The 14,048-nt window shown below is 41.0% G+C and overlaps 1 protein-coding gene across 2 annotated transcripts in view; it reads left to right on the forward strand.

Moving 5' to 3' along the window:
• Window positions 1–14,048, forward strand: part of RORA (RAR related orphan receptor A) — a 753,017-nt gene that overhangs the window by 545,453 nt on the left and 193,516 nt on the right. For both annotated transcript variants that reach the window (XM_033189890.1, XM_033189891.1), the window contains exon 2: window positions 7,325–7,354. In XM_033189890.1, coding sequence (XP_033045781.1) covers window positions 7,325–7,354 — 30 coding nt within the window. The remainder of the gene's footprint in view (window positions 1–7,324; window positions 7,355–14,048) is intronic.

Here is a 14,048-nt window from a genome sequence, read left to right on the forward strand (position 1 = left end):
AATTTATTTCTCTTTTGAGTGAACTCTAAGCATTAGTGTCCATTAAGAATTTTTGAAACAAAGTCCAAAGATTACTTGGAGCACTTTCAGTAATATGTACTGATTATCATTAATAGTTCTTTTGTCCTAGACAAGGACATTGTTTTGTAACATCATTTTGTTTGGCGAGGCCCTACTTGGGCTGTGTTCCGGATCCGCCTCGTGCATAGATTTTCTTTTTGACTATGTGTAGAATGGAGCAGTCTCCTGGGACAACTCAGGATTGAGGAGGAGGGGGACATAGGGCCAGCATAAAGTGATATTTTTTCTTTAGAAAACAATTATTAGCTATTCAAAAACAGAAGTCTAAATTCTAGGCCTCGTTTCTTAGCTAGTGTTCATGCACTGCATATAAATTTGCCGTTTTAATTGCTAGCTCCTTATAATGAGGAAGTCAAAAAGAAGGAGACGGCCCGGCGCAGTGGCTCACGCCTGTAATCCCAGCACTTTGGGAGGCTGAGGCGGGCGGATCACGAGGTCAAGAGATCGAGACTATGCTGGCTAACATGGTGAAACCCCATCTGTACTAAAAAATGCAAAAAAATTAGCCGGGCATGGTGGCAAGCGCCTGTAGTCCCAGCTACTTGGGAGGCTGAGGCAGGAGAGTGGCGTGAACCCAGGAGGTAGAACTTGCAGTGAGCCGAGATCGCGCCACTGTGCTCCTGCCTGGGTGACAGAGCAAGACTCCATCTCAAAAAAAAAAAAAAGAAGGAGAGCACAGTGGATCCAGGAGAGCACAGTGGATCCAGGAGAGCACAGCCTTTGCAGCGTGTTTGTTGAGAATGTGGCAGGGAGTGGGTTAAGTGTTTGGGTTTTATTCGGAAAATTCTTTCCTGAGCTCTCCAATGATGCCTTCCGGGATTATTCCGGTTAATAACAGTGCCTTAATGGGTATTGCCTGTGTCAAATCAAGTGCTGTCTCTCTGTTTATCTAACATAAAGTGTATTTGCAAGGTGTATGCAATAAGAAACATACTTTAGTGGGAAAGAAGTACTATGTCCTGTGCCCCACGTGAATTATCTTACATTTTACTATAAACCTAGTCTTAAGAATTTTATTCCCATTTTATGGAATAAGAAAAGAAAGGCTCAGAGAAGTTAAGCAATTTGCCCAAGCTCTCATAGCTTAAATAATAGGTGTCTTCTTTAACTCAGACATCTTGCAGGGAGGGAGAATAAATCTTGTGAAAGCCTTCAAAGATTTGGAGTCCTCCTTTTCTAGGAATTAAAGGAGGAGTCAATGTGCAAGACTGGTGTAGAGACATGAGTTGGGCCAATTCAAGACTTTGTTCATTATCACTCAATACATCTCTTCCTCCCTGCCACAGTCACTTGCAATGTAAAAATATTGACATATTTTTAAAATAAAAGGAAATCTACATGGCATGGTTTTGAGTGGTTTGTTTGTTGGTTTGAGACAGAGCCTCGCACTGTCACCCAGGCTGGAGTGCAGTGGCACGATCTCAGCTCACTGCAACCTCTGCCTCCCAGGTTCAAGCGATTCTCCTGCCTCAGCCTCCCAAGTAGCTGGGATTACAGGCACCCATCACCACACCTGGCTAATTTTTTGTATTTTTAGTAGCGACTATGGATTTCACTATGTTGGCCAGGCTGGTCTCAAACGCCTGACCTCATGATCCACCCACCTTGGCCTCCCAAAGTGCTGGGATTACAGATGTAAGCCAGTACAACCAGCCTGTTTTTTAATACTAACACAGAATTTTTTCATGTTTATAATCTCTCTATCTCAAAAGTTGTTTTCTCATTGCAAAAGAGGACAAAAGAAGGCACACAGGCTGAATGCTGGTGAAGTGGCAGAGTGGCATCTTTGTTAAGTCTAGAGCCTTGTCCAGGATGCAAGGCCTCTGGAAATGCTAGTTTGGTAATTGCCAAATTTGGGAAGAGGAAAAATGCCAACTCTTACTTTAAAAAAAAGAAAAAAAGTAAAATTAACTGGCTACCCAGAGAATTGCCTACAAACCAAGAGACAATTAGAGGTCCGTCAAGAAAGTTAATTGGTCCAAGATTTGGCACTGATGGGAGATACCAGCTTACATTCCTGAAGTGCTCTGTTCTGGGATGACTATAATGAAACTTCCCTACTGATAACCATGGCAGTGCTAAATCTGTGATATTTTCATGACATTTCCTTTGCTTTACTTCGAAGCACGGCCAGTTAAAGAGAGTCAAGCATTGTTGCTGTATTAGAAGCCCGACTTTGCTTTGGACCGAATATTTATGGAGCCTTTTAGCCCTCTTAGTTTTAGGGGTTTAATTGGCAATTTAAAACTTCTGTCATATTGTTAAGTTAGAAATTATGCTCAAGCAGTACCTGCAAGTCTGGAAATACACCTGCCGTGTGTGTGTGTGTGTGTGTGTGTGTGTGTATCTGGGTAAAAGAGAAGGAGTCTTACAGCTTTATCAAAAGGTGCCATTTTTCTCTAGCCCAGATAATTTTTAAAGATCGCCCAAGAAAAGTGCATCTGTTACTTATATAACCTTTTGTGGGCACTGCCTTTTTTCTTCTTTGGTTGTTAAAGGCAAGAAGAAAAAAAGTTTCAGGGGGTTATATATGAGCTACATTGGATTTCTTACAGTGAGAAATAGATCTAACAGCCTGTTGCTTGGAAAGATGTGGTTTGGTTTGATAGCTTAGAAGCAGGGCAAGGAGCCATTGGTTGATGAACTAGAAGGCAAATTAAGAAATCACGTTGGCTGGGCACAGTGGCTCACGCCTTTAATCCAGCACTTTGAGAGGCTGATGCGGGAGGATTGCTTGAGGCCAGGTGTTCAAGATCAGCCTGGACAACATGGCAAGACCTCCATCTCTAAAAAATAGTAAACATTCTCTGGGCATGGTGCCACATGCCTGTAGTTCCAGCTACTAGGGAGGCTGAGGTGAGAGGATGGCTTGAGCCTGGGAGGTCAAGGTTGCAGTGAGCTATGATGATGCCACTGCACTCCAGTTTAGGCAACACACTGAGAACCTGCCCTGAAGGAAAAAAAAGTCACTGACTACCTCATTCTGCATATGAGAAAACTAAGAGCCAAGAAGTTAAATGATTTGCCCAAGTCATCCACTGTGTTCACTTTGGGCTCAGGGTGTATGTGTATTTTAGGTTTAGAAACTTGGTTGCACCCCGTCATTCACCACAACTCTATCAAGTCCCTATCTCTGTAGAGAGCATTACCCTGCTCGTGGTCTGTTTGTGAATCTCTGGGGAAGGATCTTGGTGTTCTTCCCAGTCATTTGGAAGTGAATCAAAACCTGCACAACAGCTGGACTTGGTTCGATGCCCTTCAGTAGTGGGGACCAAAGTCCTTGCCTGTGCTGATCAGTGGCCCATTTGGATCATGCAGCCACTTGCTAGTGAGTAGGTAGCTTCCTTTTGTCTATTTTTTTCCATTTAAGACGGGGTGTCACTATGTTTCCCAGGCTGGACTTGAATTCCTGGGCTATCCTCCTGCCTCAGTCACTCGAGTAGCTGGGATTACGGGTACCCACCACCATATCAGGCTCTTTCCCTTGACTTTAGAGAGTAAAGAGAACAGAGCTTGGGATCTAGAATAGAGTACACTTACTTTAAGGAACTTGGTTCTCTGTCTCATGCTGTCTTCCATCAAATATGAGGATATTTTCTAGTCAGAGTACTTGACCTGAGAACCAGAGTGCTCGGCCATGAGTCAGTATGAAACTGAGGGACATCATGAGTAGCAACGGCATAGCTTTCAGTAGAACACTGTAATTCAGTTCGGTTAAACTAATACTATGTGAGTTACTTACCCCTTACCAAAATCATTTGTATCACACTGCCCAGTTTGTAAAGCTCTTCATACCTCCTTATTTCCTTTAATTTTCACAACAGTCTTTTAAGTGTCATCATGATTATATAAAATTTTAAAAACCAAGAAATTCAGGACTATTAAAGTTAAGTAACTTGCTCAAGTTCTATCAGCCTAGAAGCAGGAAAGTGGGCTATAAATGCAAGCTCAGGTCAGTTTGACTCCACATCTAGTTACCTTAAGAGCTGCCTTTATTCTTTGATTCCTCAGTAGAATTAGAATTATTTGCCTCCCTGAGACTTATTGTAGTTTATCTTTAGTAAGCCTAATTCTCCCAAAAATCTTGATTCAGAGCTACTGCTGGTGGTAGCATTAGGTTTGCATACGATTTTTTTTCTGAAGGCCTTTCTCCTTCCACTTGAGGACAAGCATTGGCAATGTATGACTGCTGTGAGCTCACTGAGGATGAACTCTTCCTGGTGAGAAAAACAGGAATCTTGTAACCTCTAGGAAAATGAGAAAAAGAAAAGGGGAGACCCATCCCTATTTAAGGGTGAGAAAATGGCTGCTGGTAGCAAACCCAGACACACATGCCTGCTGCGAATGAAGGCCTAAGGCAGGCAAGTGTGGGTAATTCAGACAGCTGGATTCCTGGCAGAATATTATGTTCTAGAATATTCCAGAACATTCTAGATGCAATTCAGTATGCTCTTCTAGTAGTAGAGACTGTGGTTTCTATGTGTTTGCATCAGCATCTGAGTGCATCTTTCACCCAAACTCAGGATGAGTCTTCCTGGTTTAAATACGGCTGAGGGCGCTCCCATAGGTTTAAATTATTTACAGAGCTGACTGCTGAGTGGTATGTTCCAAGGAGTAAAATTTGAGTATTTACTCTTTTGAGGATACATCTACAGATTGTAGAGATTTGCCATGAGTGTACTTCCAGTTTAATATAACTTTCCACAGAGAAATGTTTTATTATGCCAATTAAACTTTCCTGAGCCTCAGTTTCTCCATCTGTGAAATGAAAAGGATGTTTTCTGCTTTTTTTGGTACTTCTATGAAATCATTTACTATGAAGTACTAGAGCTTCCATGAAGAAGTTAGGTTTCAGAGGAACAAAGAGAATTCCAATACATTTTCTGATTTTTTTTCATTAAATTTGCCTTTTGTGTCTCTGTATTGTTTTTGTTTGTTCACTTTCTCTAGGGAAATAGACTTCTGTCTTCAGAATGCCTAAGTTAAAAAAAATTAAATATCATGCACAGTCATATCTCCATAATTAAGGAGTTGTAATGCATTTTTTAAAAATATTGCTCTTGTGTCAGGAGTGTGTCTTCTAAGCTTTTCTCCATAAAAATGTGTTTATTAATTGATTGGTATATCTTCATTGGCTATAATAAATACAATTTACGTTCTTCTTGTGTAGGTTAAGGCTGCCAGATAAAATACAGAACGCACAGTTAAATTTGAATGTAAGATAAACAACAAGTTAGCATCAGAATTCAAATTGTACTGGGTAGCCTGTATTTTATCTACTGAATCTGGCAGCTCCAATATAAGTGTAGCTCCCAATTGTTTATATTGATTATTAATTGACAGTTAAACAAAACTGAGGGACTGAGAGATTGTGTTGTTGCCAGAGTCATGCTTCCTCCTGGAGACAGATAATGAAAAGTTTTAGCTCCATGCCAGCTGCTGCGACCTCCGAGATCAAGTAGCTTTCTTGGGAAGATGTTCAAAATCTATTATCAATGTAATCGTCATGAAAATATTTGATGAGAACACTGCATCACGCTGTATAATAAATTTAAGTAGAAAAGTCAAAGCAGTGGTATTTTCATCAGGCCTTTGGATGTAAAGAGAAAATAGTTCCACACTCAGCGAATATAGATAGGTCTGTTTGGGGCTGTGTTAAATCCAATTGTGTGGAGGTTTTGAATAATCAGGAGAAACAGCCTAAGCACTTTCTCTTCAAAGTGATTTTACAGACTATTTCCTAAGGAAAATACACATATAGCTCTCATAATGCTGAAAGTGCACTAATGTATCAGTTTATTGGTGCTGGTGTCATGAGCTGGAGTTGCAAATTGTATTCAGATTTTAAACTTGACTCCCTGCTGCTGCTGGGGGAAGTTCCCATCCCACGATAAAGGTTATTTCAAAAACTTCTAGAACGCTTTTGTAGTTTTCATGTGAGACAGTCTTCAAGGATTTCTTTAGAAGGTTCTAACTTCACTTCATGAAGCCAACCCAAACATGATTTAAAAAAAAACAAAAACAAACAAAACAATAGTTTTCCTCAATAAAAGTTGCGGGGTTGGGGAGAAGAATCTGAGTTGGGCTATGTAATTTCAGCTTCCCTAAATAAGTCCTTTGGAAAGTGTTGGGGGGAGCAAGTGTGTGATTTTGGTCTTGGCTCACAACTTTGGAACCAACTTTTTAAAAAATGTCTGCCGTGGATTTTCATAACAGATTTCTTCCCCGTACGACATGTACCCTAGATGTGGCTGCCAAATTTTTCGACAATCTTTACTTTCCAAAGGAGGGTTAAATAGTTCCCTTAATAACTTGAAAGAAAAAAAAATTTCAAGGTTTACCACGATTCTTAGTCACAGGCTGAATGTCAACAGTTTTATGACTTTGAGCCTACTTAGTCTCAAGAACGTCTCCCAAGAAGAATGCAGCATAAAGGATTCAAAATGTAGTAATTCCGAAATGGAGATAGTGTTGTTTGCATCAAAGCATACATTCATGCTATCTTTATCGGGACTTCTGTGCCAAATGTTGCTTAGTTCTATTTGTCACCTGCTACCTATAAATCATCCTGAAATATCAAGGGTGCTGACTCATGAATCGCTCGTGGTTTCGTAGTTTGTGTTCATACATTTCATTCAGTTGTGTTTCAACTGTATGAAACATTTGGGGGCCATTTATAGAGAAGTAGCAGTGATTCCCTTTCTGACCTTAATGAGTACAGACACATAGGTACATTTGGTGGATGTATTTCCCCCTCACCATTAAAAGTTGTGCTCCATGGGAGCAGGAAGGGTCGTTTTCATTAAAGAGTAAACACAGAACCAATGGCCATAGGAAATTAATTGCTCTGTTGCTCATCTTACCCTCGTCTGAGTAGGCTGGCATTGTTCTCTTGTGCCTTAAATCTTTCCCACTCTGCCTGTAAACATGATCGTCTCCCCTACTTAAAATAAAATATAAGAGTCTCCTCACGCCCTGTTTAACACTGTTTAGTTACTGTCCATGCTCCCTGCTTTTACCACAGAACCTCTTAAACCAAGAAGTGATGGCCGCTGCCTCATCATTCATGGTTGCGTGGCTTTGGGATTGGTGTAGTGACACTCCCATGCAGTGTTAAAACTGGTCTTGCCTTCTACATCACCATCTGAACTAAATGCCTTCCTGAGCACTCTGGGAATGATGGACATTCAAAGCAGCACACAAGGGCACTTTGTAACCAGTGTTATTGTTTCTTCTCTTCCAGGTATCTCAGTAACGAAGAAGACACATACATGTAAGTAATGCATTTTTTTTCTGTCCAAAGTTTTCAGAAGAGTTGGAATTCACATATGTCTGGCTGCTGTGACCCTTCAAGTATAAACTAATGTTTCAGCTGTGATCCCTGGTCAACAGAGGTCACTTTTTTTCAATCTGTGGTGGTCGGAAGTGGCACATCTCCACCTGTTTGTACTGAGTGTGTGTTGAAGAGAGAGGCTAGAGACATATTCTGATGAATGCCAGTGTTTCAAGCCATGAAGCTTTAGAAAAATCATGAAATCTAGCCAGGAGGATCAATTACTTACTGATCACCCTTATTCTAGATCCTTCTTAGAAGAGCTGGTATGTTTCTAGGAAACATCACCTTGATTTCTTTTAAACTTTGGTCTGCTTTTCCTCACCACTAGTTCACAAATTAGGCCGTTTCGTACTCATGTCTGTGGAGCAGAGATGCTGACTGGGAATAGAGGCGCTGTTGCTCGACCACGGGCATGGCCTGCGAGGGCCCTGATAAATGGCATCGGTAGTTTGATGTGGAAACGTGTGCTGGATTTATGCTCTGTATTCATCCCACTTCTCAGGTTCAACTGCTTTCATCAATTGCCTTCATTTGAACTACACCATAAGTTACAAACTCACGTCAATGTAAGGTGTTGTGATTTGCAATCTGAGCAATGATGTTTGACTGTGCCTTGAACCTCAGGATGAAACAAGACATCATTGATGCAGGCAGTCAACTTTCACTGTACTTGACCAGCATATTATTTAGGCTTGAATTAATGGTGTCATTAGAATTTGATGACTATTTTAGACCACGGATACGTGCTACCTATGAGATATGTTTGGGCATTCTTCTAAGGCAAGCAGTGGAGATATTTATGGCACAATACAGGGACAACAAGGATGTATCCCCCAATTTTTCCTAATTATACTTTAAATTTTTTTATTTCATGTGAAACATTTGGGGAAAAACATCTGTATTACTTCAAAGTAGTTTATCTTGTGCCTCAGTTGATTCTTGAAATCTGCTCTTGGGTTTGTCTGTCTGTCTATCTGTATTTGTAGAAAACAAAAATGAAAAAAAAAAAAAAAGAAAAAACCAAAAAACGTCAAATTGGATGAGAAGTTGCCTGACTCTGAGGGCCCTGTTCTGCAGTCTCTCCACGTGGCTCTCTCATGGCCTTCAATGGAATGTTTGCTTGAGGAATAATGAAAAGGTCAGGCCCGTACTAGACACATGATCCGGATGGCACCTCCATCTCTCAATGCACAGTTCCAGTTGGCTGTCCCTCCATCAGGGTAGTCTGTGACCCTTAGCTTTTTGGGGGTTGTTTTGTCGTTGTTGTTGTTCTTGTTCTTGCTGTTGTCGGTGCATAATTGAGCTCATGATGACTGAGAGATTGACAGTGCAGGAGACTGAAGTCCTCTGTATATCCGCAGGGCAGGCATGGTACAGAGCGCTTCCTTGCACAGCCTTGCCCATGAGCTCGTCCCTGGCCCGGAGGGACCCACTCTAGAGGTGGTAAGTAATTCAGTCTTTCTGCTAGCTCAGTCCTGGGCCTCTCCCCAACAGGGGCTGATGATTGTGCCTACTGTTTATGGTGGTTTGGGGTATGGACTCCTGGCCACCTGGCAATGTACAGAAAGCTACTGACTATTTGCATTATGACTTGGCTCTTAGATAAGTGGACAAAACCACTACTTCAGCTCCACTGGACATAAAGAGTACATCTCAACTAATAAGATAACATAGACAGAGACCTAGATGGTACCTAGTATACAGACAGTCCATATAAAGAGAGACATTTGAGGAACTGTCATCCCTGAGAATAATTTTCTTGGCCTATTGCAGAAACAATAACCTGTGGTTGAGTTTAAATTCATGGAAGGACTTAGGTGACAGCATGAGAGTGGTGGCTAGGGAGGAAAAATTGGTGTTCTAATAACAGACACTTGAACCAGGTGGGTCTTTCCACAAAGGCTTAAAGAATTTCATCAGCTCTACTGGCTTTAATACAAAATCAAGATATAGCCACAGAGGGTGGACTTTGAGTGCCTTTCTAACTATGAAAATCAGCAAGAAAATTCTTACGCATTAAGCTTAAAGTCAACGTAGATAGACTTAAAGCTTCTTTTATATAATTGACAGAAAGATTTGAATCAGAAATCATACTGTTTTGGTTGATGTTTACTTTCATGATTTGGGGGAGAGGGCCCAGAATAAAAATGGCCCAAAGAGAAATTGGAAGGAATAGCACCTGAATACACAGTTGACACAAAACTTTACACATGCCAAGGAGAAATTGAATCGTCCAAGTTACATGTTAGTGGGAGTCCTCCGTGCCACTTGAACATGGAGATTGTTTTTGTCATCCAGCTCAGCAGATAGCCCATCATATTTCTGATCTTAGCATCATCTCCACAGGGCCCACAGCTTGTGAGGAGAAAGACAATCAATCAGTTTTCTCTCTAATAACAGTCACCCAAATGACTTCTTCTTTAGCATTTGTTGAATTTTTCTTGAAAACTGAACTGTCCTAACTTGCCTATACATTTTTTTTAAGATGTTAATTCCAGCTCCTCTTAAATCATCTTGACATCTGTTCTTCAAGAAGTTTCACTATCAGTGAAGTGTATGAATTCATTTTTGTACCGTCTCAAAACTTCCATTTTTAGCCAGGGTTCTGGAAACCTTAGTCAAGACTTGACTACATAATCATCGACAGCTGAAGTCACCCGACATTAGCAGTTTCAATCTTGGTTTCCTAACTGCCCTCACGGAGAGATTGTTCAACTTACAAATTAATATGTACAGCTGCAGAATATATTATCAGACCAGAGTGTCAGCTCACAGGTACACGAGACAGAGGTGCACATACTGCAAAATGAACCTGAATAGTTGTGACACCAGATAATATTTTAGTCCACCTTGTTATCTGGAAAGTACAGGTATTGTTTTAAAAAAAAAAAAAAAATGTTTTGGGTGACTTGAGCCAGAAATTCCCATGAAAGGAAATTTGATTGTTAAGCTTCAGAGGAGTCCATGGACATAGTCTTTGGAGAACTCAGTTTCTCCTAAGTTCCTGAAAAGGGTACCTTAAGTGTTTGTTTTCTCTTTAGTTGGCCAGTGGAAGAAGACAAAGCTTTGGGACTTCTAGTGCTTCTCATGGCCAGATTGTTTTGGGAATTCTTATATTTGTGATGTTCTTCAGTCGTTGATAGGAAATGTTGCTGTTGGTTTTTGGTGTGCGGACATAAAAGAGAGTTTTTAATATTAGATCAATTTCACACTGTGGTGTGGAATTTCAATTTAATTTTCATGGTGATTATATAGCTCATGTATTTGGTTGGACCCCTTCAAGATTGCTTTGCTTTGGTGTTTCACAAGTTTGTTCTGGTCTCTTTCCTGCTGAAATAGCCACCATGCAGATAAGTATCATTTTCTTGGAATCAGCTGCTGTCTTGGTTTTTATTATTTGCCAAGGACAAGGAGTCATTCACTCCTGAATTCTTAATCTAATTCTTCTTGGATAGTTCTGCATTCACTACAATGTTACAAGAGGATAAATATGGAGGTGAAAAGATGCAACAAATCATCCTAGCTCTTTCCAGCTACTGAGAAGTGTAGCATCGTGGAGTCCTAACCTTAGAGGACATATATCAGACAGACACCACAACACAGACCCAAAAGATATCTGGTAGGCCCCTGAACCGTTTCCAGCGGCATCAGACCATTGCTACTTCCTTCTGTTCTCATCCTTGTTTATAGTCCTTGTACCTCCTGTCCTAGCCTGCCCTGCCTGCTTTCTCCCACACTGAGGGACAGATACAAGCTTCCGGAAAGTACAGGTTACTCAGTGAAAGCAGTCAGGAGAAATGTGTCAGTTTACTCCCAACTTGAGTTGTTAATTTTCCCCCATAAAAACCCAAACAAGATATGCTTCTGAACCTTCTAAAATATTTTCATTTGACATGAATAGCCATTAAAAGGTAATCTAGTACATTTTCAAATGTTTGATTGCAGCAGGCTAATACCTATAATATAAAATTAAAGCACTGTGGTATTTATAAAAAGATTTAGTTCTCAATAGTAAAATATTTTAGCACAAATCAAAATATTTCTTTGAGAACTAATCTTTTGCATCCTTTTTAAAAAGTGTGTATTGCAATCATTTAAAATGGGATAGGTTAATGTATTCACTTTTCACCCCAGAGACTTGGCTTTGAATTTGACTTAGAGAAAATTAGTTTTGAGGCCTCAACCTCCTCTCCATAGGCATTTGTTAATATCACAAAATGAACCCAACAAGTTGTCACAATGGTTGCCATTTACTCAGGAGATCCAAAAACTAGAATAACCTTATTTTTTCATTTTTTTTCCTTTCCTTGAGGCCATCCTTTTTTATTGTAGACTCTTAGCAACCCCAAACTTGGGGCTCACCCACATTGTTTTCACAGTCCAGGAAAACTCAGGAACCATTCTTGGCAAAGCTAATGGAAGGTGCTTTGGTGATATCGTTGGTAGGTTTCCGTGGCAACCCATGTGACTCACAGTGTGACTCATGGCAGTTATAATTTCAGTTGCTGGCAGGGTGCTCCATTAGGACAGATGTGAGAAGAAGCCACGCTGAAGTTCTTTTAGTAGGCCTTCATCCAGATCCTGTCTGCCCATTGGCAAACAGTCAGGAAAAGGGATAACGTAGTACTCACAAAGTAACTGGAAGATTCATTGCTTAGCTTACCAAGCCTACCAGCTATCTCAGACAGAAGCCTTGCCGGCAGTGGGTCATGACTAAAATACAGGTGCTGGCCTCTTAAAGGGCTAATTAAGGGACAGCTATTCATTGAGGACCTACTCTGCACCGACAGGCTTTTTACCTTCCAGGCGTTTACAGACCAGTTGTAAGTAAAGACTAGAGGGAGAGAGGATGGGGGATAGGGTGGGACAGAAGAACCTAATCACATAAAATAATCTGAAAACACAAATGCCAGGTGTACCAGTTCCACAAGGCAGCTCATAACTGGAAAACAGACTAAGCTGGAAGTATGGGAGAGGAAAAGAAAATTAGAGAAAACATCCAGGATTCTCATATTGTGATCCAAGCATAAAATAGCAATAAAGCGAAAGGCAAAGATTTAACCCTGGGTGCTAAAACCTATCCCCACTGCTCGTCTCCACCCATTCTCACAGAATAACATCTAGTTTCTTCAAGATCAGTCAGTCTGAGAAAGTAAAAATCCCTCTGTACTGTCTGGAAGCATTTGCCTTGTTTAGAGTCAGCCTGCTCAGCTAGAGCCAAGCCCTCCTAAGCTTAACAGGATTTCTCTGTCTCATCATATTAAAAATAAATGGACTGCACTTGGCCCTGCCAGTCAGTTCCTCCAAAGTAGAAGATTTGCATAGTCTTAAAGCCCATAGTTCATGGTGAGGACCTGTGAACTCCATAGAAAAACTGAATACTTAGCTGAGCGTTTCCATCCCAACATCCAGTTGATTCGAGTTTGCCCGGTTAGTAGATTTGAGGTTTGTGAATTGAATTTGGACAAAAAGTATTTGTGTTCCACTTCATAACATAGGTTCCAAAGGGTGTGTTGAGATGGTGATTGGCTGTTTAAAACCCATAGTCACTACCAGGGGGAAAACAAAAATGGCTAGCCTATCAGGGATTGGTGTGGACTTGATAGGCTTATTACATACTTGATAAATGCTTAGTTACACATGATTGGATTGAACTTTAAAGAAGCGCTAGATGTCTATGACATAAGTTTGCATTACGCGTAGTTTAATATTGACAATAATAATGGCGGGATTAATAGCAGTAGTACCATTACTTGTAGTAGCAGCAGTAGGAATAGCAGGAACCCCACCTACCAAGCAATTTGAATATTCCAAGCATTGTGTTTAATGCTTTATGTGCATTGTCTCTTTTAATCTGCTCATCAACTTCATGAGCTTTGTACTGCTTGCACCCGCATTTTAAATAAGAAAATGTACATGAGAGACAAGTAACTTAGCTTAGAGAAGTGAAAAATCTTGTTAACTCACCCAGCTGGGCAGAGCCTGGAGTCAAAACAGAGTAGATTGCCTCCTTGTGCACATGTAAGAGCCACACTGTTATCTCCAGTATTCACATTAATACTTGTGGGGCACTCAGTGCTAGGCACTTCTCTAAGCACTTTCTAAGTGTTCATTTATCTTTACTGCAACTCTGTGAGGTAGGTGTTGCTACTATCCCCACTTTACACATGAAAACCGAGGCCCAGGATCCTACAACTAGCTAGTATGTGGTGGAGCCAGGATGTAAAGGCAATCCCCAGTTTAAATGCTTTTGAAATGAAGAACGCCAGGCGCGGTGGCTCAAGCCTGTAATCCCAGCACTTTGGGAGGCCGAGACGGGTGGATCACGAGGTCAGGAGATCGAGACCATCCTGGCTAACACGGTGAAACCCCGTCTCTACTAAAAACTATAAAAAACTAGCCGGACGAGGTGGCGGCGCCTGTAGTCCCAGCTACCCGGGAGGCTGAGGCAGGAGAATGGCGTGAACCTGGGATGCGGAGCTTGCAGTGAGCTGAGATCCGGCCACAGCACTCCAGCCTGGGTGACAGAGCGAGACTCTGTCTCCAAAAATAAAATAAAATAAAATAAAATAAAATGAAGAACTTCATTTTTCAGAGTGGTTCTTCCACTCTAAAGTATAGGAAGAAAGCC

The sequence above is a fragment of the Trachypithecus francoisi genome, unplaced genomic scaffold, assembly GCF_009764315.1.
Source record: "Trachypithecus francoisi isolate TF-2019V2 unplaced genomic scaffold, Tfra_2.0 Lachesis_group3, whole genome shotgun sequence".
NCBI classification, from domain to species: Eukaryota; Metazoa; Chordata; class Mammalia; order Primates; family Cercopithecidae; genus Trachypithecus; species Trachypithecus francoisi.